The following is a 26,145-nucleotide window of genomic DNA, read 5'->3' on the forward strand; positions in this document are numbered from 1 at the left end:
TCATCATATTCTATTTCTTCCTTCAAAGTGTCTCTTTGGAATATAAGCAAAATTCCCAATTTCAAAAGAACACACACACCAAAAAAGATTGTGACCATTAAAAAGAGCATTTTTCAAGGAATGGGAAATACTCATGACATGCTGAGTCAAACAAATAAACACACCAAACAATAAAAACCCACAGGGAGAAAAATGTATAGTCCTACTTTTTAAAAGATTTGAAAAAAAGATTTGAGAAAAATCACCACATGAAAATGTTTAACAGTTGTTGTTTCTGCCTGGGGTAGGGAGTGGGAGGGTTATAAATGCTTTTAATTTTTCACTCTCTACATGTCCAAAATTTCCTATAATGAACATGCATTATTTTCAGTGAACACACATTATTTTCAAACTTAGGAAAAATTGTTAAATAATTGTCTCATTTTATCACTGCTTGTCATTCTCATTGCCCTCATCCTATTTCCTTACAATCTCCCCCTTCTTCGAGGACTCCAACAAGAGCCTCCTTCTTGAGGTCTCTGAGCCAGCTTCCCCCAGCTTTAATATTGTTTGTACTCATGCTCCTAAAATTCATCATTCATACTTATTTTACAGCACATGGAAGCAGAAGCTGGCCATATAAACAACCAACTCACAACAGGGTCTCAACCTCAGCACCACTGACATTTTGACATTTGGGGTAATTATTTCTAATGGAGGGGCTGTCCTATCGTAAGATGCTTAGCAGCAGAACTCATGGCCTCTGTCAACTAGATACTAGTTAGCATCTCTCCCCATTCCAGCCATGACACTCCCAAATGTCCCAAAGCAGGCAAAATTGTCCCCAGTTGAGAGCCACTGATATAAGTTTCAAAACTTCCAAAATCATCTCTCTGTGTATATACATATACGTTAAACTTAAACTTCTCTGCCATATGTGTCTTATACAACACTCCTCAGTCCTGCCCACATAATCTCATTTTTCTCAATAGGAACTTTCCAAATAGATCAGGTTCGCTGTTCTCTAGAAAAATCATTTTTATTCTCACTTCCAAGTCTTTTTTTTTTTTTCCTCCCAAGATTTTATTTAAATTCAAGTTAGTTAACATATAGTTTAACACTGGTTTCAGGAGCAGAATTTAGTGATTCACCACTTACATACAACATCCAGTGCTCATCACAAGTGCCCTCCTTTATACTCATCATCACCCATTATCCCATTCCCTCACCAACTCTCACTTTGTTCTCTATGGTTAAAAGTCTCTTATGGTTTGCCTCCCTCTCTGATTTTCATCTTATTTTATTTTTCCTTCCCTTCCCTCATGTTCATCTGCTTTCTTAAATTCCACATGAGTGAAATCACATGGTATTGGTCTTTCTTGGACTTATTTCTCTTAGCATTATACACTCTAGCTCTATCCACATGGTTGCAAATTTGCCATCATTCTTTTTGATGGCTGAGTAATATTCCATTATATAAATAGATAGATGAGATACAGATATATAGATATATGATATAGATATATATCGATTTATCAGTCAATGGACATCCTCTTTATCCATTCATCAGTCAATGGACATTTGGACTCTTTCCATAATTTGGCCATTGTCGATAATGTTGCTATAAACATTGGGGTGCATGTGCCCCTTTGAATCAGTATTTTTTTTATCCTTTTCACTTCCAAGTCCTTGAACACACTGTTTCCTCAGTAAAATTCCCCATTCACACTTCTATTCAATGCCCTAGATCCATCCTTTATGTGTTGGTTCTCTGCAGAAGCATTACCGATCAGCCCAGTTCAGTTCACCATACACCCTCTGTACTAAAGAAGAGTATTTTATATTGTTGTTGTTAATCTCACATCCCAACTAAGGTTTGTTGCCCTGGCACATTTCTTTTGTATAACCAACTGTACCTAACACTGCTGGGCATAGAGACAATCAAAAGCTTGATAACTGATGAATGAAATTTAACTGCTCTGCTGTAAATCACCACAAACTGCTGATTTCTTATGAAATGATTTTTTTTTTTGAACCTTTATTTCTTGTCATGGAGCTGAAAGTATAATCATTCCAAGAACAGAGTAACCACTCAATTAAATTCTCAGAATAAAAATATATAAAGGTATATTTTAAAGAGTATGTAGGTTTCAAACTGTTGTTCTCTACACTTTCAGGACATGATACAAAGGAACTAACATTATAAACTACGACACAAACATGAACTTTATGAACTCCATTTATCTTAAAATATCCAACAGAATTTTTGCTCAGTACGCAAAACTTACGTATGGTCAACAAAAGCAGAGAGCTCAATTTAATAGTGTGTGAATGCATATATACACAAACACACTTCACATATTTTATATCCCCAGTTAAGAGAAGTAAATGAAAGAGCTTTGTAAACTAAAAAAAGCCACACATAAAGGAGGCAGCATAGGTAAAAGCACAAAGCCAGCCTGCTTGGGTCCCAAATGTATTAGCTGTGTAACCTAGTACAAGTTGCTCAACTTTTCTGTGTCTCAGTTTCCTCTTTGTCAAAATGGGGATAATAATATTACCCATCACAAAGCAAAGCTCTCAAACAGTGCTTAACACCCAGAAGGCCCAAAATAAATATTTATCATCGCTAACACTACAGTGCTAGTTATTAGCCCAGTAAAAGCCTCAACGTAAAAAATTCTGATTCAAGTCTGAAGCAGGTTCAAACAAAAACAAACAAAAAAACCCAGAATCAACTATTTACACAAGTTGAAGCTATTAGGTGGTCTAGTTTCTCAGATTTTTTGCTAGTGCTAAACTGGTAATTACACACCTAATTTTTGTTACTGTTTTTTTTTTTTTCCTTTTAATCTGTAAAGAAACTGACATAGACACCTCTGTTTTCAAAGAACTTTACAAGCCACAAAAAAACAACTGAACTCTTTGTTATCTCCATATTTACGCCAATTTAAGAGCGTGGTAAAAGCCTAGGTACTGTTACAGAACAACTTTTCAGCAAGTACAATGAGGTTTTTAAACTTGCAATCAGCAACTCGTATGCAGTTATGTCAAGTTTCTGTCCTGCTAAACAAAAGCTTATCTGTCAGGGAACCAAGGACCCGTCAGAATATAAGGAAATACCAAGGCCCGGCCTAGGCGGCTCGGGAAAACAAGCCCTCAAACAGATCGCCGCAGACGCGTTCCGTCCTTCCCCCTCCCCGGCGTGCAGATGTCGGCTCCACCCGCAGATAAATAAGTGACAGCTGGTCGCGTCCACGCCTCTCCCGGCCCGGCCCCGCGGCGACCCCCAGCCGGCCTCCCGCGCCCGCGGTCCGGACCCTTCCCGCAGCGGCCGGGCAGGGGCTACTCGCGGGAAACGGAGGTCTCGCCGCCCCGCCCTTCCCCACCCTCCGACCCCGCAGCCCCGCCGCCGGGCTCCGCCGAGCGGAGGCCGCCGCGGGGCCTGCAGGTGGGCCCAGGGCGCGGCCGGACCAGAGGAGACGCGCGGCCTCGGCACGGCAGCTGCGGGCGCCGGGCTCGCACAGTCCCGGCCCTCACTTACCGGCGCCTCATGGTACCGTGGCACCTCAGCCCTGCCCCGGCGCTGACGAGCTGCGCCCGGCAGCCTAGACCGTCCCTCGGCTCCCGGGCCGAGCCCCACTCTGAGCCATTCAAACGCGGCCGCGCGCGCGGCCCGCCGGGATAGCTCCCCCTTGACGCTTCTCCCAGGCTCCGCCCAACGCTGGCTCGGCCCCCCCTCAGGTCGCGCAGGACTGGAGGGAGGAGGGAAGACGACGTGTGCCCATAGTGCCCCCTGGTGGCCACGCGCACGCCCGGTAGTCCTGCTATGGCGCGGCAAGCAGTCAAGCTCTAGGAACTGAGGGTGGACAAAAGTCAAAGAATGACCCTGAGCTAGTGACAGTCTGGTGGGGGAGACTGCCTTAAAAGTGGTGTCCCAGGAGAGGAAAACATCTGCTATAAAAGTATGGTGCAGGGAGAGATTTATTCCTTCACTCGCATTTAAAGGTACTAAGGCAAAGTATTTAAAAAGCATGGACTTTGGAGCTATGTGACCTTGCACAAGTCATAAAAATTCTCGTGTGCTTTGGTTTGCCCATCTGTAAAATGGGGATTATAATAGTATCTGTCTCATAGTTGTGAGGATTAAATGAGTTCATACATATAAAATGCTTAGAGGAATGTGTCTGCCATATGGTAAGCACTCTATAATTATTAGCTATTATGTTTCAATTCCTAATATGTGTCAGACTCTGTGTTAGACTCTTAAGAACACAAGAAATATGTCTGATGCAAACCCTATCCCAGAAAGCAAATTCAGTCTCTCTGGGACTGGAAACACTAGAATATGAGGTTAGGGTTGGGTCTGTCCCTCACCTGCTTTTAATTACTGAGGAAATTCTCTTCATCTTAGTAGACACAGAGTGTACCCATCTTCAAAGGTAAGCCACTGGTCAAGGTTAATCAAATTGTGATGGGAGCCCTTGCAGAAGCCAATCAAGTGGTGTATTTGAAAAAACATTTTCTCACTGCAAGACTACATTCCTCCACTCTTGGGGGGGGGGGGGGCTCTTTTTTCCAGAACTCTCCAGGGCTTGCCTAAGGCATGGGTTGCTTACGTTTGGTTCAGCAATATTTTTGAGGGCATACCATGTACAAGGCTGACATTGCATCAGCTGCTACAGATAGTCCAGAGGAGCTCCTAGGGGGTTGGATAAACAGGGAAAGAGATCATTCGAATAAACTGTGGTGAGTGCAATGACAAAAGGTATATCCTAAATGCTGTGGGAGTTCAGAGCAATGAGAGGCCTCACAGATAAACTAATCAGAACTAAGATGTCATTAGATGATAAAAGCAATATATTTTTCCTCCCTGGTAACTGGGTCCTTACCTACTTAATACAAAAAATTAAGTAATGGTGAGTGGGTCACTACTTTAGGTTGGTGGTAGAAATATTTTAAGATATATTTTGCATTGGCAATGCCTTTAAGAGCCAAGCACAAGCAGGCACATGCCTATGTGTGTGGCCACACCTGCAACAGGTGGGACTGTTGAGAGAGGCCAGTGTGGTAAGTGAGGGGAGGGAGCAGGACCCCTGGGCTTTAGGGGTGTTGCAACATAGAACATTCCTTGCGTATGACCTCCACTAAGTAGGTGTGCTATTTTAAAGAAAAAAAAATTCAACGCACATGGATGAAGTCACTTTCTTTCAAGCTGTTTCTTCATCACTACCATCGTAAACAGGAATTTCCTGATAACCCACAAAAGGCATCGGTGGGGCCCTCATCGGAAGAGGATGAAGAGTGTAAGACATGGGACTTTATCTCAAGGGAGGCTGGATGTTGAGAGAAGACAAATAACGGAGTCCTAGGACTCAAGGAATGTGCTGCGTTAACACAGAGAGATGTCAGCCAAAACAAGGCCTCGGGTTGTCTGAAGGCCAGAGGCGAATCCCGATATTCTCATTTCTAGGTCTTCTTAGGGCACAGTGTCTCAGGCAGTCCATCCCCAGACTCAGGTTCTAAAGTTATACTAGTGAAGAGCAGCCCTGGCCTATAGATCTCATGTCGCTGCCTGGTGTCGACATAATTTAAAGTGAAAATAAAGAGATTTGCCTTCATGTTGCAACTTTCGAAATATATACATTTTAGCAATGAGACTGCAGGTTCATCTTCTTCATTGACACTTTTGAGTCAACCAAAATTGAATTTTTTTCACTTGGCGCTCAATCAAGGTTTTCTCTTTTTATGGATTTAAAAAAAAAGAGGGACTCTTGGTTGGCTCAGTCAGTAGTAGAGCATGTGGCTTTTGATCTCAGGGTTGTGAGTTCAAGCCCCATGTTGGGTATAAAGATTACTTACATAAATAAATAAATAAAGGTCATCCCATACATGTTTTTATTATCCCTGCACGAGTCCTTGTGCATAGAAAGGTGGTTCATGGCTAGCCCTCCCAGTGAGCAGTGTCTGAGGGAAGTACTCCTCTGGTCATTCTCTTATTCCTTCCTTCTGAATACCTTATATTCCTTCTATCTGAATGAACAGGCAGCTGAGTTAGTATTTCTGCCCCCACCCCATCTGCTTAAGGGTATGGATGTCATTCAGGGACAGTGCATAGCATACACCCTGAACATAAGCACCCGTGTGAGAAAAGAACACTCATGCAAAGTCTTACATACACTTCTAACTGGACAGCTGGAGTGGGGGTGGGGGTGGGGGTGTCATGGAGGAAGATTTGAACCAGGCCTGACAAGCTGAAGAGGATTTTTGACAAGCAGGGTAGCAAGAGCAAAGCCTAAAAACGTATGTGGTCACTTGACAGGTTGTGAAAATCTGGAGCGATGAAGCAAAGGTTTTGGGGAAAGAAAAAAATCACTAGAAACCCTTAGAAGTCTATTACTCATGAATAAGCACTATTTCCATCTTGAATATATGGGTTTTTTTTTCCTATGCAAATGTAACTATATCTAGGAACAGAGGTGAGATTATATCCTACCTACAACTCTGTAAACTGTTTTTTATAATAAATGTCATATAAGTCAATCCATGCCAATTAATATAAATGCGCATAATAAAAATGTCAGTTAAAAAAAATGCATAGACATGGAGCCAGGAAGCTCGATGGTTAAATCAGTACTTCAGGAGGATTAAGCCCTCACCAGGATACAAGATGGCTGGTGGGAGGGAGGGGGGACTGCTGGCAAGAACCTTAGGTATGAAAGTGCTGTAGTTCACGCCAGCGGTTCAGGGAGCCACAGCTTTTACTGTGGTGTGTGTCATTCTCATCAGTGCAGACTGACGAAGGGCAATGCCTAAAGAGACCTAAATACAAGACAGCAATAGCTCATCCATTCCATAAATAACTGCATCCACTGCTCAGCCTTCACAGCCTTTGGAAAATTCCAGGCACTTGACTTTGGCAGTCCAAGTGGGAAGTCAATCCCTTTTTTTTTTCTGCTCCTCCCTTCCCCACCTTCCTGTGTAGACTGTGGAAGGAAGGAATGGCATTAGGGAACATTTCAGATAAGGCAGTAGCAGTGGAAAAGAGATTTCGCTCCCAGTTTACAAGGTTTATGATTATTTCAATCACCACCGCTGTACCAATGCCCTCCGTGGTTCAGAAGCAGCAAAGTTTGTGTGTGTGTGTGGCAAGGGGGTGGGGTAGGGGAGAGGGGGGTTTGAGGGCTGCTGGATGGTGGAAGTGGTGGGGACTGTAGGGTAGTAGGAGATCCTCCTGTTAAGACAGTTTCTGGGGGCACCTTGGTGGCTCAGTCGGTTGAGCATCTGGCTTCAGGTCATGATCTCGCAGTTCATGAGTTTGAGCCCTGCGTTTAGCTCTGTGCTGACAGCTCGGGGCCTGGAGCCAGCTTCAGATTCTGTATCTCCCTCTCTCTCTGCCCTCCCCTACTCGCGCTCTCTCTCTCTCAAAAATAAACATTAAAAAAATTTAAAAAACAAAACCAAAAAGACAGTCTCTGATGCAGCTCTCTGTTACAACTCAAGAGCTGGACAGCAGGTAACATTTGTTATTTATAGATTTTCAACTCTGAATCCCAAGAGACTATTTCCCTCCTTCCCCAAGTAGATTTCCAGCAACTAGGGTACACTGTTACCAACTGGAAGATGGTAGACAGCAGCATCCTAGAGTGGAAAGAACACTAGCCTTGGAGCAAAGCTCATCTCTATCAGAAGCCTGGATCACTGCTTTTGGACCCTTTCTGCTCTATTTTTACCTTAACTGCACAGTGGAGATAATAATATTCTTCCCTGGGGGATGCTGGGAAGTAGGGTAACCTATGTAAAACACTTCAGTAGTGCCTAGTGCACTGATTGTGTATCTCTTTGCAGAATATCCCCCAACTCCGAACTTTACCTGTTCAGTGATCTTTCCAAGAGAACACAGTATGGTTGAGTGCTGCCTTGGAAAGCAGAGTCCTGGAATTACACCAGCTCTAGCAGCGGGACCAGTGGTGGGAAGACAGACCTGTTGTGGTGCTGATGGCCTGGTAATCGGTACATGGCATCTGAAAGCTATGCCATATGCAACACACACCCAGCCATGACGTTGTTTAGGGGGCTCAACACTGCTGGTGCCTCATAACAAACAGACCTTGTAGAGGGGAGTTCAAGGGCAGGGTGGCAGGCAGGAAGGCAACAAAATGGGCAGGACAGCAATAATCAGAAGCAGGATAATGTCCATGGAAAGGAGACGTGAAAGAGGAAAGCAGATCCCCAGCCTCAGGAGATGGAGGCAGTAGGAAGATTGCAAGACTGAAGTCCACCTCTCGGAGCTGGATGCAAAGGCAAAACTACTCCTACAGTGACAAAATTGAGTCTGAACCTAAACTGGCTCAAGTTCCTACCCCAAATTAGCTCTGTTCTTCACAATACCAGTTCTATAAGCTGTTGGTAGATTGAACAAAGAGGAAAAAAGAAAAAGAAAAAGTCTTCCTTGGCCACAAAGTTTGGCAACTTTGGATTAAACAAATATTAAATAAGTTATTTCTTTACTATAGCACTTTTCAGTCTTTAAAATACTAACATTAACAGATGAACACAGGGGAAGGGAAGCAAAAATAAGATAAAAACAGAGAGGGAGGCAAACCATAAAAGACTCTCTCTCTCTCTTTTTTTTTTAGAGACTCTTAAATACAGAGAACAAACTGAGTGTTGCTGGAGGGGAGGGGAGCGGGGGATGGGCTAAATGGGTGATGGGCATTAAGGAGGGCATGCATTGGGATGAGCCCTGGATGGTATATGTAAATGATGAATCACTAAATTCTATTCCTGAAACCATTATTACACTATATGTTAACTAACTTGGATTTAAATTTAAAAAAATACTAACATGAATTGTAAATCTCTAAAAGAAAGATATATGCAGTGCTGCCCAAACTTACCTGAACTCTGAATCCTTTAAGGGAGAGAAAGCCAATATTCTAAAAAAATTACTCTTATCTAGAAAGAGTAGCAGTACCAGCATAGGTCCTGGGAGATGGGGTGTGGCTCCAACTACAGGCTGGGTGGAGAGGAGTGTGGAAGTCTGGTGGGTGCCTCGTGATCTTGGTCAGGGTGGGATGGGAGCAACAGAGCCTGAACATCTGGCAAGAGCTATCAGAGACATTAAAAAACATTGAAATAAAGATTAAGCCATACTTTTTTCTTTGCCTTTTTAAAAGATGAAAGCATGGCTCTTCATGAAACAGCATGTTATAAAACCGTATAGTCTTAGTAAGTGTAAATATAAATCAAAAAAGTCTGGAAGAGTTGAACTCAAAATGTCTATGGGAAAAAATTTTTTTTGTTTCCATGGTATGATTTATTACCTTTTTTGGGTTAGTTGCATTTTCCATTTTATACAATAATTGTCCTTCTTTTGTAATTAATTTCTAAAAATCACTTTATTACAGGAACTAATCATAAGCAAGTAGGAAATTGAATAAAACTTCTCATGCAAATTTCTGAAAGTTTAGAATTTAATTTGGCAGCTTTGGCAATACTGTTTTATTACTTGTTATATTTTTTTCCCACTGAAGCTAGCTAGCCCTGGTTGTTAGCTGGATTCATTTGAATGGACCTCTTTTAGAAAGAAACTTGTATCCATTTCCTAGGGCTCCTGTAATGAAGTATCAGAATCTGGGTGGCTTAAAACAACAGAAATAGAGTCTCCCTTAATTCTGGAGACCACAAGCCCAAAATCAAGGTGTTGCCAAAGACCATGCTCTCTGCAGGCTCTAGGGAGGAATCCTTCCTTGCCTCTTCTGAGCTTCCAGTGGCTCTGGCAATCATTGGCTTGTAGCTGCATTACTCCAGTCTCTGTCTCCATTATCACATGGACTTCTTCCCTGTTTATCTGTGTGTCTTCCTCTCTTTTTATGAGAACACGAGTCATTGGATTTAGGGCCCACCGTCATCCAATATGACCTCACCTTAACTAACTAAATCTGTGAAGACCTTATTTCCAAAAAAAGTCATGTTCTGAGTTTCCATCTAGATGGATGTGAATTTTGGGGGGACGCTATTCAATTTACTACAAGACTATAGACATAATTTAGTCCACAAACCTCCTATAGAACCATGTTGACAAGGTCCCTAGGGATGTTCACAGCAACATGTTTTGTAATAGTGACAAAAGGGAACAACCTAAATGTCCATCAACTGGAGACTGGTTAACTAAATTATCATACATCCTATCCTATGTATACTCTATAGCCTTTAAAAAAATGAGGCAAAACTGAGTGACACATATGGAAGATATCCAAGATAAGGTGAAAAAAAAAAAGTCAGTGGACAGTGTTGAGTATGTTTACATTTACACAATACGCTCCTACAAATTAAACACCCCTCCATTTATGTTTATGTTTCAGGGGATGACTTTGCCTCCAAGTACCAAAAGGTACTTATTCAATTTTTCTGAATCCTACTTAATCCTCACATTAATTTGCTCGGGCTGCCATAATGAAATACCACAGATTGGGTGGCTTATACAACAGAAATAGATTTTCTCACAGTTCTGGAGGCTGGTCTGAGATCAAGGTGCTGGCTGATTCAATTACTGAAGACAGCCCTCTTCCTGGCCTGTAGACAGCCACCTTTTCACTATGTCTTGATATGGTGGAGTGAGATAGTGAGCTCTCTTGGGTTTCTTCTAAGGACACTAATCCCATTATGAGAGCCCCACCTTCATGACCTCATCTAACCCTAATTACCTCCCAAAGGCCCCATCTCCAAATACTATCATGTCAGTGTTAGGGCTTCAACACATGAGTTTAGGGGAAACATAAACATTCAGTGCACAATAATCTTCCTTCCAAAAAATTCAGGCCATAAAGCAGTGCTTATATCTGAACCAATTGAGGCTTTTAAAAATTAGCACATAGGAAAAAGTGCCATAAAGGACCTGCATTGGTCATTCAGATACCTGATGTAGAGACAAGTTAGCCCACATCCAAGATACCTGAAATTAATCACCAGAATGAATCCAAAGTAATCACGCTTGAAGAAGCATCCTGGGCCATCAGTAATGTATCATCATGACTCATGCTATGGTTGTCATTCTTATCCTTTAATAAGATCTGTGGGAATGGCAATCCTCCCAGTTTCCTAAGCAAGTGCTGGAGGGAAGTGCTATAATGGGAACTTGTTAAAATGTGAATTGCACAACAGCTCTCCTGAAATGAAAAAAAGGTAATTGTTAGGGAAGAATGGTATTACTAGCCAACATCTCCCAGCACTGTCTAGTTCATGTCACTGCTGACAGCGGTATTTCATGACACCCGCAGAGCCATAAACCAGAAATTTAAAAAAAAAAAAAAAAATGTAATCCACATAGAAATGACGCAGAAACCCAACTAGGAAGGTAGTATTTTACCGCTCCCCACTCCCCACCAAATTGTTTTTACACTAAAGGGGTTTGAAATTGCAAACAGACAAAATGGAGGAAAAAAGTTTCCTCTCATTAAGACTCTTACTGACACGGAATAAATCGCATCTTGAATAAAATAGTGTGAGGTGGTCCTTTTCAGAAGTGATGGATGATAGGAGAGTTAAATAACACAAATAAACTGGGGATTTGCAATTGAAACCCATTTTATGGAAGCTACCAAAAGTCTTAGGACCTTTTAGAACAGCATACTAGGGAAGCTGGTTGGACCACGGAAGAGAGCAGAACAATTATTGTACAGACATTGTTAAGTGGCATACCCCAGAATGTAAGACATTATCTATGAAAGCTTTTTTTTTTTTTTCCCTTTAGAGAGATCCATTCTTGCAAATCTGGTTGTTTGAATAGAAAATTTTCAGGGTGCCTGAATGGGTCAGTCGGTTAAGTGTCTTACTTAGTTTCAGCTCAGGTCATGATCTCGCAGCTTCCTGGGTTCCAGCCCCGAATCGGGCTCTGTACTGGCAGCTCGGAGCCTGCTTGAGATCATCTCTCTCCCTCTCTCTCTGCCATTCCCCCACTCGTGCTGTCTCTTTCTCTCTCAAAATAAATAAATAAACTTAGAAAAAAATTTTTTTCTTCGGGGCACCGCCCTGGTAAAGCATGTGACTCCTGGACTGCAGGTCGTGAGTTTTGAGCCCTATGTTGGGCATGGGGCCTACTTAAAATTAAAAAAATAAATAAACAAAAATAAATAAATAAAAATATCCTTTTCAAGTTTCAATCCAAATGCAACTGCTCAGAAAATGGCATATAGTATTAGAAACAGATAGCATCTTAGACGCCTAAAGTGGTGGTGGGGGGGCGGTGAGATTCAAAAACAAATACAAAAACTGTGTAGATAGCCCAAATATAAAGTCACTTGAGGCAACTCACAAGACCTATGGAATCATGGTGTGGGTCTTCTCAGTTTCTTTAATTAAAATCGTATTTGCTCAAAGTCACAAAAGAAGTTTAAAATTTATTTTTACAAATTGAGTATTTCCATTATTGTCTTATTCAAGGTTAGTCCAGTGGGAGGCATACAAGGAGGCTCTCACAAACCACTGACTGTTTGCTTAAATTACTGTGTTAAGTTCAAACCTTTTAGAGCAGCAAAATGCTCTGGGTCAGTGATTCTTAGTACTTGCTACACAGTAGACCCATGCTCTACCCTAAGCAAATGAATTAGAATCTCTGGCGTGTGGCCCAGGCATCAATATTTTTAAAGAGATTCCAAGGTGATTCTCCTGTGAATCCGGGACAGAGAACCATTATGCTTCTAGGTTTGGAAATGTGTCATATTATTAACATTTATACTTTTTCTAAATCCAAAAATGGTACCTGCACAATGCAGGTAACTAGGAAGAGTATGGGAAAGCACAATTTAAAAAAATTATCTGAAATCCCATTACTCCTTTATGTGTTCATCATTTTTTCTACGTCTATGAAAGAATAATATGCAAAGTGTTTTTTTAAATGTTTTTATTTATTTTTGAAGGAGAGAGAGAGACAGCATGAGTCGGGGAGGAGCAGAGAGAGGGAGACACAGAATCCGAAGCAGGCTCCAGGCCCTGAGCTGTCAGCACAGAGCCAGACACGGGGCTCAAACTCAGGAACCGTGAGATCATGACCTGAGCCAAAGTCGGACGCTCAACCAACTGAGCCACCCAGGCGCCACATATGCAAAATGTTTTTGAAAAAAAAAAATGTATTTTAGAATTAGAAGTTACCCTTAGAAGTCATCTAGAAGTCCCTTATTTTAGAGATGAAGAAATTAAAGCCAAGAGTTCCTAACTCAAAGTGGAGTTCATTTGGAGTCAGGATCAGAATTTAGGTTTCCCTTGACTTTTCTTGCAAAACATAATTAGTAAAAACAAACAAACAAACAAACAAAAAAACCCTGAGTCCTCAAGTTTAAATTCAACTTGAAATTCCATTTCTATAAAGGATCTATTACTTCTCATGGTATTCTAATAATCTTAAAAAACAACAACAACAAGCAGAGCTTGTCAGGGAGTACCTTCATCTTTCTCAAGACTTCTAAAGTATTCTATGGAACAATGACTCCATAGGAAGTTAATAGGTGTGATAAGGAAAAAAAGGGGGGGCTTCTTATTTAGGTGGATGGGAAATGAAGATTCATTACTGAATCATTTCTCATGGTTTTAATATGTTATATTCATCACTCTGAGACCCTCTAGGGTGTGTGTGCAGAATATCATCTACAGTTTTCCTCAAGTGTATTTGACCTTGGAACACTTTCTCAGTTCAGTCTCATTGTTCACCTCAGTCTTCATGTTCTTTGGAGCATGTTTTAGCAAATTACACTATGAGGATTCCTAGGATAAAGGAATAAATGACCTGGACTAACCTACTGAGGCCAAAGCAACCTCGATTTGGGTTCCAGTTTAAACATTTTTATAGTAAGTGGGGGAGTACTTTAAAAGGGACGGAATATATGATTCGAATGACTAACAATGTTTTCAAAAGTGCTCCTTTACAATTTAGTAAAGAAACTTGAACTCAAAAAAAGAAAAAAAATCCATGAAAACCATTAATTGGATACAATAGATAACGTTCTAAAACGTATTCCCTTCTAGTTTTTACATTTTTTCACATAAATGTAATTATAGTATATTCAGTTCTGTATTATATTTACTTTCAATTAATTTACTCACATTCACTAAACAGTTATTCAATACATCATGTTCTAGGCAGTGGAATCAAATATAATTAACACATACCTCCTACCTTTAAGGAATTTAGGGCAGGGTGCAGCAAGAGAGGGGGTAGATATGTGCTCAGGGGATGTCAACAAACATAAATGCAATGCAGTAAGTGCTGTTACGCAGATTACAGTGGGGACAAAGAAGATTGCCCAATAGGGCCAAGACCCTTGTGAAGTCTGAGATGAATCTCAAAGGTTTATCAGAGATAAGAGATAAAGGCAGAAAAGTAGAAAAAAAGCAGGAAAGCAATCCACAAGTTGAGTCTTCCTAAGATCAGATAAATATTTTAGAATGAATTGGAAGGGGAAAAGTGTTTCTTGTTACTACCTTATTCAAACAGTCTATGAACACACGATACTTTTAAAATCAGAAAACGAAGTGGGGATGGAAATCTTCAGCGACTCCGGATCAGCATCATCTTCAAGGGTCCAAACTCTTTAATTGGCCCTTTTCAATCTTAGCTCTTGATTATATTCTCACCTCATTCCTCCTCCTCCCTCACCCCTAAGCCAACTATATCAAGTAACTTGGGAGTCAAAGAAAAAAAAGTTTAAAAATACAGTACCATTTTCAAACCACCAATTAAAACACATTATAAAGCTGGTGGAATGCAAATGGGTGCGATTTTGCTAGTGAGCATTTAAAATGAAAATTCCTTAAAAATGTGCATAGTCTTTGATCCAGCAACTGTGCTTCTAGGTATTCAACTTAAGGAAATACAACACACACAAGAATGTTCACATTCAATGGTTATAAAAGGGGTAGAAACGGGAAACAACTTAAATATCGAACATCAGGTTAAATTATATAAGTATACAACTGAACACAAAATCCAATCACTATTGTGTTTTTTTTTTTTTTTAATTAAAAAAAATGATGCATACGTAGCGGGCACTCCATTTAACCTCAGAACCCTGGAAAGTAGGCAGATTATCCAACTTCTACATATGAAAAGGTTGAAACACAAAAGATTTAACTTGTCCAAAGTCACATAAGTAAAGAAGCCAGGATTCAAAAGAAGGCCATCTGTATCTCAGGCCCACGAGCCTTCCCACTTCTACACTGCCTCCTAGCATTGGGCGGAATGAGCGTAGGACTATTTACCGCGCAGGGTTAACGTGACTTCTTCAACACAAAGCTCCTGGGACATGGCGGGGATTTTCAATACTCGGAAGCTACTAAATAACTTGCTCAAGGTCACTCAACCCGTGGTGAATACAGGTTTTAACGCAGATTTGAATCTTGTCTTCCCGGGAGAGCGTAGGAGCTCAAGAAGGATTTCTAGGCTTCAATTCCTAACAGGGTCAGTAAGGACTTTCCCTCTGCAAAGCGCACCTCAGAGGTCAGGGAACACACAAAAGGCCTCTTCAGAGAGGAGGAAGCGCTCGGGGGTCGTTTTACGGAGCTAAGTACGGTCTGACCTTCACGACACCCACCTTCTGCACTTCCAAGGACTCTCTCTTCCACCCTCCGTCCGCCAATTTCCGGGTGGAAGTGACGTTTACGTTACGCGCCGGAAGCGGGCTTGAAGAGTAAGACAGAGAAGTAGCGGGTGTCGGTGGGCTTGGGTCCCGGCCCGCTTTACAGTGAGGAGCTTTGCAGCCTTGGTAGGTGGCCGTTGCCATGACGGCCCAGGGGAGCCTGGTGGCTAACCGAGGCCGGCGCTTCAAGTGGGCCATTGAACTGAGCGGGCCTGGAGGAGGCAGCAGGTGAGGAGCAGCGGCCAAGCTAGGTAACAGAGCCTTCACCCCAGTACTGCCGCAGAGGAATAGGGACTGATCTCTGAGGCACAACTCTCTGAAAAGGACGGGTGGCATAAAGACGACTCCTGGGGAGCTAGTGGCTTCTCTGCCGCGGAAGTTTCTAATGTTCAAAGGATGTTTATATGTAATAAAACATATTACATATATATGTAATATAACAAATAAACATCAAAGGATGTTTATATGTAATAGACAGAGGTCTGACTAACCCACGAGAGGGCTTGGTCTAATCTGGGTAGGTGTATCTGAGGCTCTTTGTTCCTATGATTAATAGAACAGGAAATGTGGGATTTGAAGTGTGGAAGGCTGCAGCCTTAGTTTCCTGCTTTGGTTCTTTAGGAGCCGAAGTGACCGGGGCGGTGGCCAGGGAGACTCGCTGTACCCTGTTGGCTACCTGGACAAGCAAGTGCCTGATACCAGCGTGCAGGAGACAGACCGGATTCTGGTGGAGAAGGTACAGAGGTATAGATGTCACAGTAGTTCTTAGGCCAGTCCTGACCTACACACGCACCCTCCTCTCCTAGGCAGCATATGACTGACTTACTGTAGGAGTCTTAACCCCAATATTGGTAGATAAGCTGATTGAGATTAACTTACAGTAGTAAAAGTGCTTAATAGTTGGAAAAACAAAAGGCGTTTGAACGATGTAAGAAAGTAGGTGGAAATTATCTACTGGTGCCTGTGCCTAACAGCTGAAGCCCTCCTTTTACTCTAGTTCCCTTACAACCACAACTCTAGTTCCCTGACACAACCAATGTGTCAGATATCCTTTTGGCTTTATCCTCACAACAGATGAGAAAGTTTGTTACTTATTACTATTTATTACCTTACCTATCATTCGAGTCTGAGCGACTTCATCTTCTGTCACTTTCCCCTTTGTTCTTCATTCCACTCTAGTCAGAATGGCCTCCTTGCTGCTTCTTGAATATACCTGGCAGGCTTCCATCTCAGACTTTCCTACATTTCCTGGAATACTCTTCCCCCAGATACTTTTATGGCTTGCTCTCCCATCTCCTTTAGGTCTCTCAAATATTACCTTCTTAGTAGGGGCGCCTGGGGGGCTCAGTCGGTTAAGCGTCCGGCTTCGGCTCAGGTCATGATCTCACGGTCCGTGAGTTTGAGCCCCGCGTCGGGCTCTGTACTGACAGCTCAGAGCCTGGAGCCTGTTTCAGATTCTGTGTCTCCCTCTCTCTGACCCTCCCCTGTTCATGCTCTGTCTCTCCCTGTCTCAAAAATAAATAAAAACATTAAAAAAAAAATTAAAAAAAAAATTACCTTCTTAGTGAAGCCTACTCATGGCACTCCCTATACTGTTTTCCTACTTATCCTTTCCTAATTCCTATATTTTTCCCGTATCATTCATGTATATGATATAGTTACTTTATCAACTGTCTTTTTTATGTTGGTAAGCTCCAGGAGAGCAGATTTTTGTTTCCTGACAGCTAGAACACAACCTGGCACTTTTTTTCATCTCAGCCTTAATATTGCTCAATACCAAATGATCTTCATTTCATGAAATGCAGTGATTTTTACAACATGAAAATGACAGTTGGTATCAGTGCCTTTCTTGATAAGTATATCACTTTTCATCTTGGTACATCAAATTGTAGTATTATGAGTAACATGAAAGTATTAAAATGGCCTGATTTTGCAGGTAGATTATTATACTTTAGAACACTTCTGTGGTATGGATGGTTTGATCTTTAAACTCCAAGATAAGTGATCTTTTATGTAAGTGACACATCAGGAACTGCTTACAAATATGGCCATTTATTCTTTTAACACGAATAAGCTCAATGCATAGTGATAATATTCTTCTATTACTAGATTTACTTAATATTTTGTTTAGGATTTTTACATTTAGTTTCAGGAGTAATATCAATCTATAAACTTTTCTCATAATGTCCTTGTCAGGTTTTGGTATTTATGGGGCCCCATTTAATGAGTTGCAGAATGATCATTTTTTATTTTCTGAGAGTGTGTATAAGATTGGCTTAATTTTTTCCTAAAATGTTTAGAATTTTCCAAGGAAAACCAGCTGGGCTTAATTAAAGATTCAGTTTCTTAAACAATTTGAGGACTATTTAAAATTTCAATCTAATATATTATGCTGTTAGGTAGTTCTTCTAGGAATTTATCCATTTCCCAAAATTCATAATATGATCACTTTAATACACTGCAAGAACTATAGAGATGTTCCTCTTTTATTCACAATGTAAAATATCTCTTTTTCCTTCGTCAGGCTCTCCAGTATTGATTTTATTAATCTTCAAAAAAATGCCTTCAGCTTTGTTTACTTAAAGAAAATTTCATTAATTTCTTTTCTCATTTTTATTTCCTTCTCATTTCTGTGGGCTTTATTCCTTTCTCTAACTTCTTGAAATAGATGCCGAGCACAATGTGGATGGAGCTAAGGAGTATTATCCTAAGAGAAATAAGTCAGAGAAAGACAAATACCATATGATTTCACTCATATATGAGATTTAAGAAACAAATGAGCAAAAGGCGGGGAGAGAGAGGTGCAAACCAAGAAACAGACTCAGAGGGGAGGTGGGTGGAGGCATGGGTTAAATAGGTGATGGGGATTTGGGTGCACTTGTGATGAGCATCTTGTATGAAGTGTTGAATCACTATAATGTACACCTGAAACTAATGTTACACTGTATGTTCACTGGAATTTAAAATAAAAGCTTTTTAAAATTTTTAAAAGAGAAATAGTTTTCTAATACGTATTTAATTTCTTCTTTGATTTGTTGATTATTTAGAATACATTTGTTAATTCTAACATGTAGGGAGTTTTGTTTTCTTTTCGTTACTGATTTTTAGCTTAATTGCATCATAAGCAAAGAACATGTTTTGTAGGATTTGGGTTCTTGTGAGCTGACACTTTCTTCATGGCTCTGCAAGTGGTCAGCTTTTCTAAGTGTCTCAAGTGTGTTTGAAAAGAAAGTGAATTCTACAGGTGTTGGGTGCAATGTTCTGTATATGTCAGTTGGGTTAAGTTAATGTCATTCAGGTCTTCTGTATCTTTTTTTCCCTCTTTTTTATGTTTATTTTTGAGAGAGAGCATGTGAGCAGGGGAGGGGCTGAGGGAGAGGGGGACAGAGGATCTGAAGCGGGCTCCGCACTGACAGTAGAGAGCCTAGTGCGAGGCTTGAACCCATGAACCGTGAGATCATGACCCAAGCCAAAGCTGGACTCTCAACTAACTGAGCCACTTAGGCACCCCCAGGACTTCAATATCTTGATTTGTCAGTTTGTTTTTTTAGTTATTGATTGTGATGTGCTAACTCCCATCTTGTGGATTTACCTATTTCTTCAGTTGTAGATGGGACAATGATAGATGCAGAAGTACAAGAACCAAAGTAGGGAAGTCTTTCTTTTTAGTTAGATCATGGGGGGAAAATAACATCTGGAAAACCAATGGGGAAAAATATTACAAATGTTGAGGATGCCTTACCTTTAGTGGAAGAGAAAGCTTCTTGTGGCAACATGGAGAAGGGCAAAAGTGGTGGAACTGAGGAGTCGGTTCAGAAGCACAGAATTGGGAATTGTGTTCACTTCACCTTAACATCAGTGATCTGACAAATGTGGGACGGAGGATACAGATCATCAGTTAAAACTGTGTTTGTTTTGGGGCGCCTGGGTGGCTCAGTCGGTTAGGCGGCCGACTTCGGCTCAGGTCATGATTTCACGGTCCGTGAGTTCAAGCCCTGCATCGGGCTCTGTGCTGACAGCTCGGAGCCTGGAGCCTGTTTCGGATTCTGTGTCTCCCTCTCTCTGACCCTCCCCCGTTCATGCTCTGTCTCTCTCTGTCTCAAAAATAAACGTTAAAAAAAAAAAAAAAACAAAACTGTGTTTGTTTTAGCGCTGCTGGGATATCGCCTTGGGTCCCCTCAAACAGATTCCCATGAACCTCTTCATCATGTACATGGCAGGCAATACTATCTCCATCTTCCCTACTATGATGGTGTGTATGATGGCTTGGCGGCCCATTCAGGCACTTATGGCCATTTCAGCCAGTAAGTATTCTTGATATAACAACCCTTCCTTAAGTTTTAAGAATTGGAGACATATTCTTAGGTGAAACTCATGAAAATCTTTAGTACTGCTGTTGGCTAGTTGCCAGTGGGGTGGAGGGGGGCGTACAGGGAGGTGATGATAATGGTGGCAGCATGGAGGGGAGGGAACTTATCATGGTTTTTTATTCACCTTCAGTGGTCCTATTTGCTCTCTTACTTTGGGTCTATATTGTTTTAATAAATGACCTGATTCATATTGGGGAAAAAAAACTTGGTTTGTTCTCTCAACAGCTTTCAAGATGCTAGAAAGTTCAAGTCAGAAGTTTCTGCAGGGTTTGGTATATCTCATTGGAAACCTCATGGGTTTGGCACTGGCTGTTTATAAGTGCCAGTCAATGGGACTGTTGCCTACACATGCATCAGATTGGTTAGCCTTCATTGAGCCCCCTGAGGTAAGCCAAAAGAAAAGTTAAATTTGGGGCAGTTGTAAATAGTTGACCCATTTGAGGGTGGAGGATTTGAGTTGGTACTAGAGCTTATTTTTTAAGAAATAAGATTCCTTGGGAGTTTGGAAGTTGTTATTTTTTAAGGATAAAGTGAAATAGAGCCTGTGACTAAATAAAGTAACTGTACTTGATTCCAGGAGTTAGTTCAACAACCCTTCACCTTTTCTTGTTTCAGAGGATGGAGTTCAGTGGTGGTGGACTGCTTCTGTGAACCTGAGAAAGAAGTACCTGGTGCCTTTGTATCAGGATCCCATTTACAACCTTTTCATGTCCAGTGGCTCCTCCTTCACATACTAACTCTTCACATGATCACTCATGCCAACAAGAACCCAAAGCTCTCTTTTCTCCATGGTGAGGCCCAGAAAGACAAGTATGTATCACTACACACACAAAGAAACCATACTACAACCCTTGACTGAAAATAATGTAGAAAACTTTATTTATGTTTCCAGTACAGAGCAAAACAACAAATAAAACTGTAACTCTATGTAAACAAAAGAATGGCCGCTGCTAAATCGAGAACCACAGCAGCAGCTCCTTTCAATAAATTAAATGGTCGAGAACAATGCTTAAAAAAAAGTTGTACAAGTTTCCCTTAAATCTATTTTCCTTAATATTTCACTTCTATTTAACACAAGCTGGAACATAAAAATTCTGTTGGAGACATTTGTGGAAGATGTAAGAAACTAATGCTGGATTCAGATTATACATGATGAAAAGAAAAATAAACCAGACAAAAAGGGCACGTAAATATGCTTACAGTGTAATCGCTACTTTAATATCCACAATAATGGATTTTTAACACATGTAGGGGGCGTGAGGATTGGCGGGATAGTCGGGGCCACAGCCATCTGAGGCAAAGGAAGATACACAGTAATGATCTTTCCCCTGCCAAGAGGAACCTGGCATCTGTCAAGCAGATGCTGCAATTCAAGCCTCAGCTTTTAGGATAGCTTTAGAAGGCAGAGGGCCAGCATCTGGAGAATGGATATTGTCATAATCTGCCCTGGTAAATCATAGCTGAGACTTAAAAGCTGACTCTTACTCAAAAGGCAGGAAGAGGTCTTTCCTTTCTCTTCCTTCTTGAAACATAAAAGCCCCTTCCCCTAAGGTGCATTCTCTTATCAAGTTTTCAGTATTGCTTTATTTGCAGTGATTAGAAGAGACAAGACACTTTGCAGACAAACAACATAAGCAACACACGGACATGAAATGCTCTAGACGGAGATGAGTTTAAATCTGGCCTAATAACCATTTTCCCACATAATGGTGATTGTATGTTTTAAGGGCTGAAGTAGCGGCTGTATTAGTAGCCACTAACTCCGTTATCCCTTTTAAAAGATTCTTATAGAGCTCCAACCACAAAAAGCTCTTCTAAAACCTTGTTTTCTGCCCATATTTTTTCTATATGGAAAAAAAAAGATCAACTACTTTGGCCAGAGGATGTGTGTAAATGTAGAGGAATTCCTGGGTAGGCTGACCTTTAAAGACTGGGGTGTCAATATCTTGGGTCCTAAGGAACCTATTCCACTACTGTGGACTCAATTCAACAATGGAGTATTACGGTGGAAACTGTAAACAATGCTTCTACCCTCTGCAGGAAGGAGCAGGAAAAAGACTTAAAGATTGTGTCTGCTTTGCTACCCTGACTGGGTCTTGAGGTTGAAAAAAGAGCAAAGGGAACAAAATGACTCAATTTCTGAAGCCATACTGAAGAGTTTTCCTCTGCCCCGTAACAGTCAAATGAATAGTCTGCTGATACCTAGGTTTGCTTCCTCCAAATCCTATTGGGTAATCAAAAAAGAGTGGCACTATTTATCATTAATAAAGTGATTCAAAATCAGTCATGAATACAGTTAGGATAGTTTCTCTAAATACTTATCCTATAAAAGAAATGAACATTTCACATATTTGCAATTACTACTCAAGGTGGTTTCCCTATGCTTGAAAGCCAGGTGTTTTAATGACCAGTAAATGAGCAAATAAAAAGCTAAGCTTGCACAAGTATTTCCTTGACACATTTAGAGCTTTCTGAAAACAACTGTTATAGCAGAGGACTGTTGGCTTGGATACTCTTAGTTCAGAGCCAAATTTCTGCAGTCACAAGAATAGAATTGAGAAAAGAAAACTGCTCATATTGTGGGCATTTAGGTGAGTGCCTCAAGTCTTTGCTATGGCTTTGGAAATGAGTCCACAGGATTCTTAGTCAAAGAGAAGTTTCTTGAATCAGGCCAATGCCAATCATATGCCACTTTAGTGAAGAAGGTAGGGAGAGGAGCAGCAGCTCAATCTTTGGCACTATGGAAGGAGTATGGCTCTGGAACTTCAAATCCCATTGCTAGATTCCCCCTTTAAAAGACAGTCCAACGCTTTTAGGGAAGGATTTCAGCCAGTCTTCCTAGTGTTTGTTCCTGATTTTTGACCTATGCCTGCCTACCAACCCAGAGGGCATAAAGGGAGAGGAGAAACTGTTGGGCACTATGCATCATCATCTAGGTTTCCTAGATAACAACTTTAATGTTTGCCCTTGTCGCATAGGTAACCACAGACTGTGTTTCAGTAGATCTTAACAGCTACCATTTGGAGTTACCTTAATTTGGCCATTTGAACACAACCTGAAAGAAAATTTTCCACTCCAACTTTAAAAAACAATTTCCAGGATAATAATGCCTGTATTACACTCTTAACCACAGAATCGATTTTGAGAACCAGCTGATATATATATGTGTGTGTGTGTACGTGTATATATACACACATATACGTATATATATACACACACATATATATATACATATATATACACCTACATATATGTGTGTGTATACACACACACACACACACATATATATACACCAACATAGTATATGTACTTAAACCCGGTATTTGGGGAGAATCTTATTTTGGAGGAAGAAGTAAAGGCTGCAGCCATGTGTCAGTTTTTGTATATTAGTACCCTAACAGAAAATCAGAGTCCTGGAGAACAGTGGATTCAGTAAAGAAAATTAGCTAAAAAAGGTTTTCATCTTGGTTTGCCACAGGTTATCTCCACAAGGATGTTAGGTCCCCATATACTTGGCTGTGATTTCTTTAGTATGATGAAGCTGTGTCCTCTGGCTGTTACCCCCATGGTGTCATCACTGGACCATGACTTCTGAGACTTCCCTTTAATGTTGGACCTGTACTTGCTTTCGGTCTTCAGTTGAATTTCTAGCATCCCTTTTGCCAATTCATTTTTATTGGTTTAGCTTGTTAATTCTAACTTGACTTCAACTGGGACAGACATGGCTTTTAGGACTTGACCAGTGTTCCAATGTTGAGGGAATATTTGCTTCTTCTGTAAGGATGGCAGATCATATGACAGCAAAGAGCAGAACTATTTGTACTTTTTTTGCACAAGTACTTGAGGCTCAGCCTGTCAAGAGTTCAGTGTGATGTGTACAGAACCCAGGCCTACTTGATGGGAGTAGTAGTAAAGAGCTGGCACTTCCACGAAGGATGGAAGCCTTTTAGGAAAGGTGAGGCCAAACAGAGTCACTCAGGAGTAGATTATGAATAAATGGTGATCACTTCACTGCCACCACCTCGGACAAGGAGGACTCGCTCTAGTCCCTCGGTGAGCACTTCTAGGAACTCCATGTCTTCAGAATTTGTCAAGGAGACAAACAGGTGGGAGAAAAGCACATTTTTATAACCTGACATGATAATCTGGGTTTATCTGACTACAAACTTGCAAAATCAACATGCTTGTTTTACTTACTATATACTAAGAATTGGAGAGATCTGAACTCTGGAGTCCATTTAACCCTGTGAAATAATCCAGGAATCTAGTCCCTTTGCATATATAATACAAGATCTCTATTTGTTAGATTTTTTTCTAAACGTTACTTAAAAAAATGGAGGAAAACCACAAATAACATGTTCATACCACATAGCAAAATAAGCCAAAAAAGAAGAAAAAGTCACAACAGGGCAGCTTAGAAGACTGCTAGAGAGAACCCAAGTAATTTCTAAGTGAAGCTGCTCAAGTCAGATTTTTCTGCCAATTCTTTTTTTCTTAATCTTTTTTTGCTTAGTGGTACTGGTGCAAACGGGCCAGTCTACACCATTGCCGTTCTGAAGGGGCCCCATGAAAACAATCCTGGGATGAGGGTCTGAGGAAAAACCCTTATCTCTTTTTTCCCCTTGGAGGAGGTTTCACTCCACTGCTTCTCCCCTAACTCCATCCACAGGAGCTTTGCAAAGTGGGTAGAGCTTGAAAAGGAGAAAGGATGTGGGTACTCTGTCTCTAGGACTGTCAGAAAGGGTTCTATACCATGAAATATTAGAAGTCATGATGCAAATTTACCACCTATAAAGTCTCTTTAGGGTTCAGAGAGAACATATACACCCACCTCCCCAAAAGGAGATTACTCTCACTACTTTGTAAGAATCCTTGCCTACGACTTTTAACAGCCTTCCCTCCTCAAGAGGGAAATGTGGGCACAGACAATGACTTTTAAGGTTACCTAGTGGTCTCATCTAAGAAACAGGCTAAGATTTTCCTTACTGATAACTCCACTCTTGGAAAGGATACAGTTTTCATCACCCTCAGGGTTTCGAGGTGGCCCTGGCATATTCAACAAAACAAGCTTTGCTTCATGGGACTTGTTAACTATAACCTCATTGAGTTTCACTGCTGTATGCATCCTCCTCACATTGGACTGGTCCCTGGGCAGGTGGAAGGGAGAAATAGAGGTGGTTAAGGCAAAGAGAAAGCTAGACATACAGTTAACTTTAAAAACCTTGAGACACAGAGCTTTTTTGCAACGACTATGAATAATGCAATGAACAAATGATTTCTTTATTTTAATATTCTGGCCTGGGTTTTCTCATTCAACGTTTGCTTGTTTTATGCCGGGAACAGAACATGGTGAGGAAGAAGGGTGGTTAGCTTGTGTACAATGTTAACTGGTAGCTGGTATGCACAGGGAAATAACAGAGATGGCTGGATTTGGTGTGGAATGAACAGACTTTATCCTGTGTATCCAGGCAAAGTCACATGTGTGCCACTGACTGGGATACCATGTTATGTGAAAAGCTTGTGAGTTGGAAAACTTACGGACGCATGTTAAGCAGGTCCTGGAATCCTTCCATCGACTTGGCCTTTTGTCCCCGGGATGCCATGTACTTGTCTTTTGTCCAAGTCATGTGCACCTTCTCCTGATAGGTTTCTGTCTCTTCATCCTCATCAGAGCCAATGCTGGTCAATCGCAGCATTGAGTTCCGGTCTTTCACCAACTGTGCCTGAGGAGGGCCCAACACAGCTATGACCTCTATACCCAAATCTCTCTCATGCTTCAGCTTCACTTATTTTCAAACAATAATGTAGGGTTACAGTGGAAGAACTGATAAAGTGGGAAGGAAAGAATCTGTCATCCTAGGAGAACAATAGAGGATCATCCCTTTCAGTGACAGACTTCACAGGGCCAGGATTCAATGAATCCAGGAAGGTCTCACCTCTCTGTCCCGCTCGGTTTTGGACAGTCGCATGTGCCGGAGCATCTGGGATCTCTGCTCCATCATCAGGGTGCGCTCATAAGTATAAGCTGAAATGTCACTGTCATGCTGCCACGCATCACACGCAGCATAGGCAATAAGCACAAAGGAGAAACAAGGATCAGCCATACGTTTTCTTTTCCACTCACTAAACCAGAGAAAGTATCACAACATCAACCTAAGTTTCAC

The 26,145-nt window shown here is 41.2% G+C and overlaps 4 protein-coding genes across 13 annotated transcripts in view; 1 reads left to right on the forward strand and 3 right to left on the reverse strand.

Annotated features, from left to right (window-relative positions):
* Positions 1 to 15,601, reverse strand: part of KATNBL1 (katanin regulatory subunit B1 like 1) — a 56,746-nt gene extending 41,145 nt beyond the window's left edge. The window contains exons 1-3 of one of the 3 annotated variants that reach the window (XM_060619035.3): positions 15,567 to 15,582; positions 10,951 to 11,150; positions 8,880 to 9,090 (exon numbers count right to left, since the gene is read on the reverse strand). The gene's annotated coding sequence lies outside the window, so the exon portion shown is untranslated. Of the gene's footprint in view, positions 1 to 3,523; positions 3,672 to 8,879; positions 9,091 to 10,950; positions 11,151 to 15,566 lie in introns of those variants that run through there. The other 2 variants (XM_078448441.2, XM_060619034.3) reach the window with 2 other exon arrangements.
* The window catches only part of LPCAT4 (lysophosphatidylcholine acyltransferase 4), a 153,218-nt gene that overhangs the window by 18,947 nt on the left and 108,126 nt on the right, over positions 1 to 26,145 (reverse strand). The gene's annotated exons all lie outside the window — the stretch shown is intronic.
* EMC4 (ER membrane protein complex subunit 4) lies at positions 15,646 to 21,172 on the forward strand. Of its 4 annotated transcripts, XM_060619037.3 has the most exons (5): positions 15,646 to 15,839; positions 16,233 to 16,347; positions 19,762 to 19,915; positions 20,207 to 20,367; positions 20,597 to 21,172. In XM_060619037.3, the coding sequence occupies exons 1-5, from the start codon at positions 15,754 to 15,756 to the stop codon at positions 20,630 to 20,632; spliced, it is 552 nt and encodes a 183-aa protein (XP_060475020.1). In that variant the 5' UTR covers positions 15,646 to 15,753; the 3' UTR covers positions 20,633 to 21,172. The 4 variants fall into 4 exon arrangements, with proteins under 4 accessions (XP_060475020.1, XP_060475024.1, XP_060475023.1 ...); XM_060619041.3 differs by lacking the exon at positions 20,207 to 20,367; XM_060619040.3 differs by lacking the exon at positions 16,233 to 16,347 and having other exon boundaries at positions 15,664 to 15,839.
* The window catches only part of SLC12A6 (solute carrier family 12 member 6), an 88,683-nt gene continuing 83,375 nt past the window's right edge, over positions 20,838 to 26,145 (reverse strand). For 3 of the 4 annotated variants that reach the window (XM_060619026.3, XM_060619027.3, XM_060619028.3), the window contains 4 exons: positions 25,918 to 26,025; positions 25,520 to 25,704; positions 24,995 to 25,128; positions 20,838 to 24,059 (listed from right to left, as the gene is read on the reverse strand). In XM_060619026.3, the coding sequence (XP_060475009.1) occupies positions 23,968 to 24,059; positions 24,995 to 25,128; positions 25,520 to 25,704; positions 25,918 to 26,025 (519 nt within the window). In that variant the 3' untranslated portion in view covers positions 20,838 to 23,967. Of the gene's footprint in view, positions 24,060 to 24,994; positions 25,129 to 25,519; positions 25,705 to 25,917; positions 26,026 to 26,145 lie in introns of those variants that run through there. The other variant, XR_013556233.2, reaches the window with a different exon arrangement.

Source organism: Panthera onca, chromosome B3 (genome assembly GCF_046562875.1).
Source record: "Panthera onca isolate mPanOnc1 chromosome B3, mPanOnc1 haplotype 2, whole genome shotgun sequence".
NCBI lineage: Eukaryota > Metazoa > Chordata > Mammalia > Carnivora > Felidae > Panthera > Panthera onca.

Coding starts and splice junctions, on each gene's coding strand:
- EMC4 (XM_060619037.3), top strand. CDS start 15,754: ATGACGGCCCAGGGGAGCCTGGTGGCTAACCGAGGCCGGCGCTTCAAG. Junction 19,916..20,206: donor ACTTATGGCCATTTCAGCCA/GTAAGTATTCTT, acceptor TTCTCTCAACAG/CTTTCAAGATGCTAGAAAGT. Junction 20,368..20,596: donor CCTTCATTGAGCCCCCTGAG/GTAAGCCAAAAG, acceptor TTCTTGTTTCAG/AGGATGGAGTTCAGTGGTGG.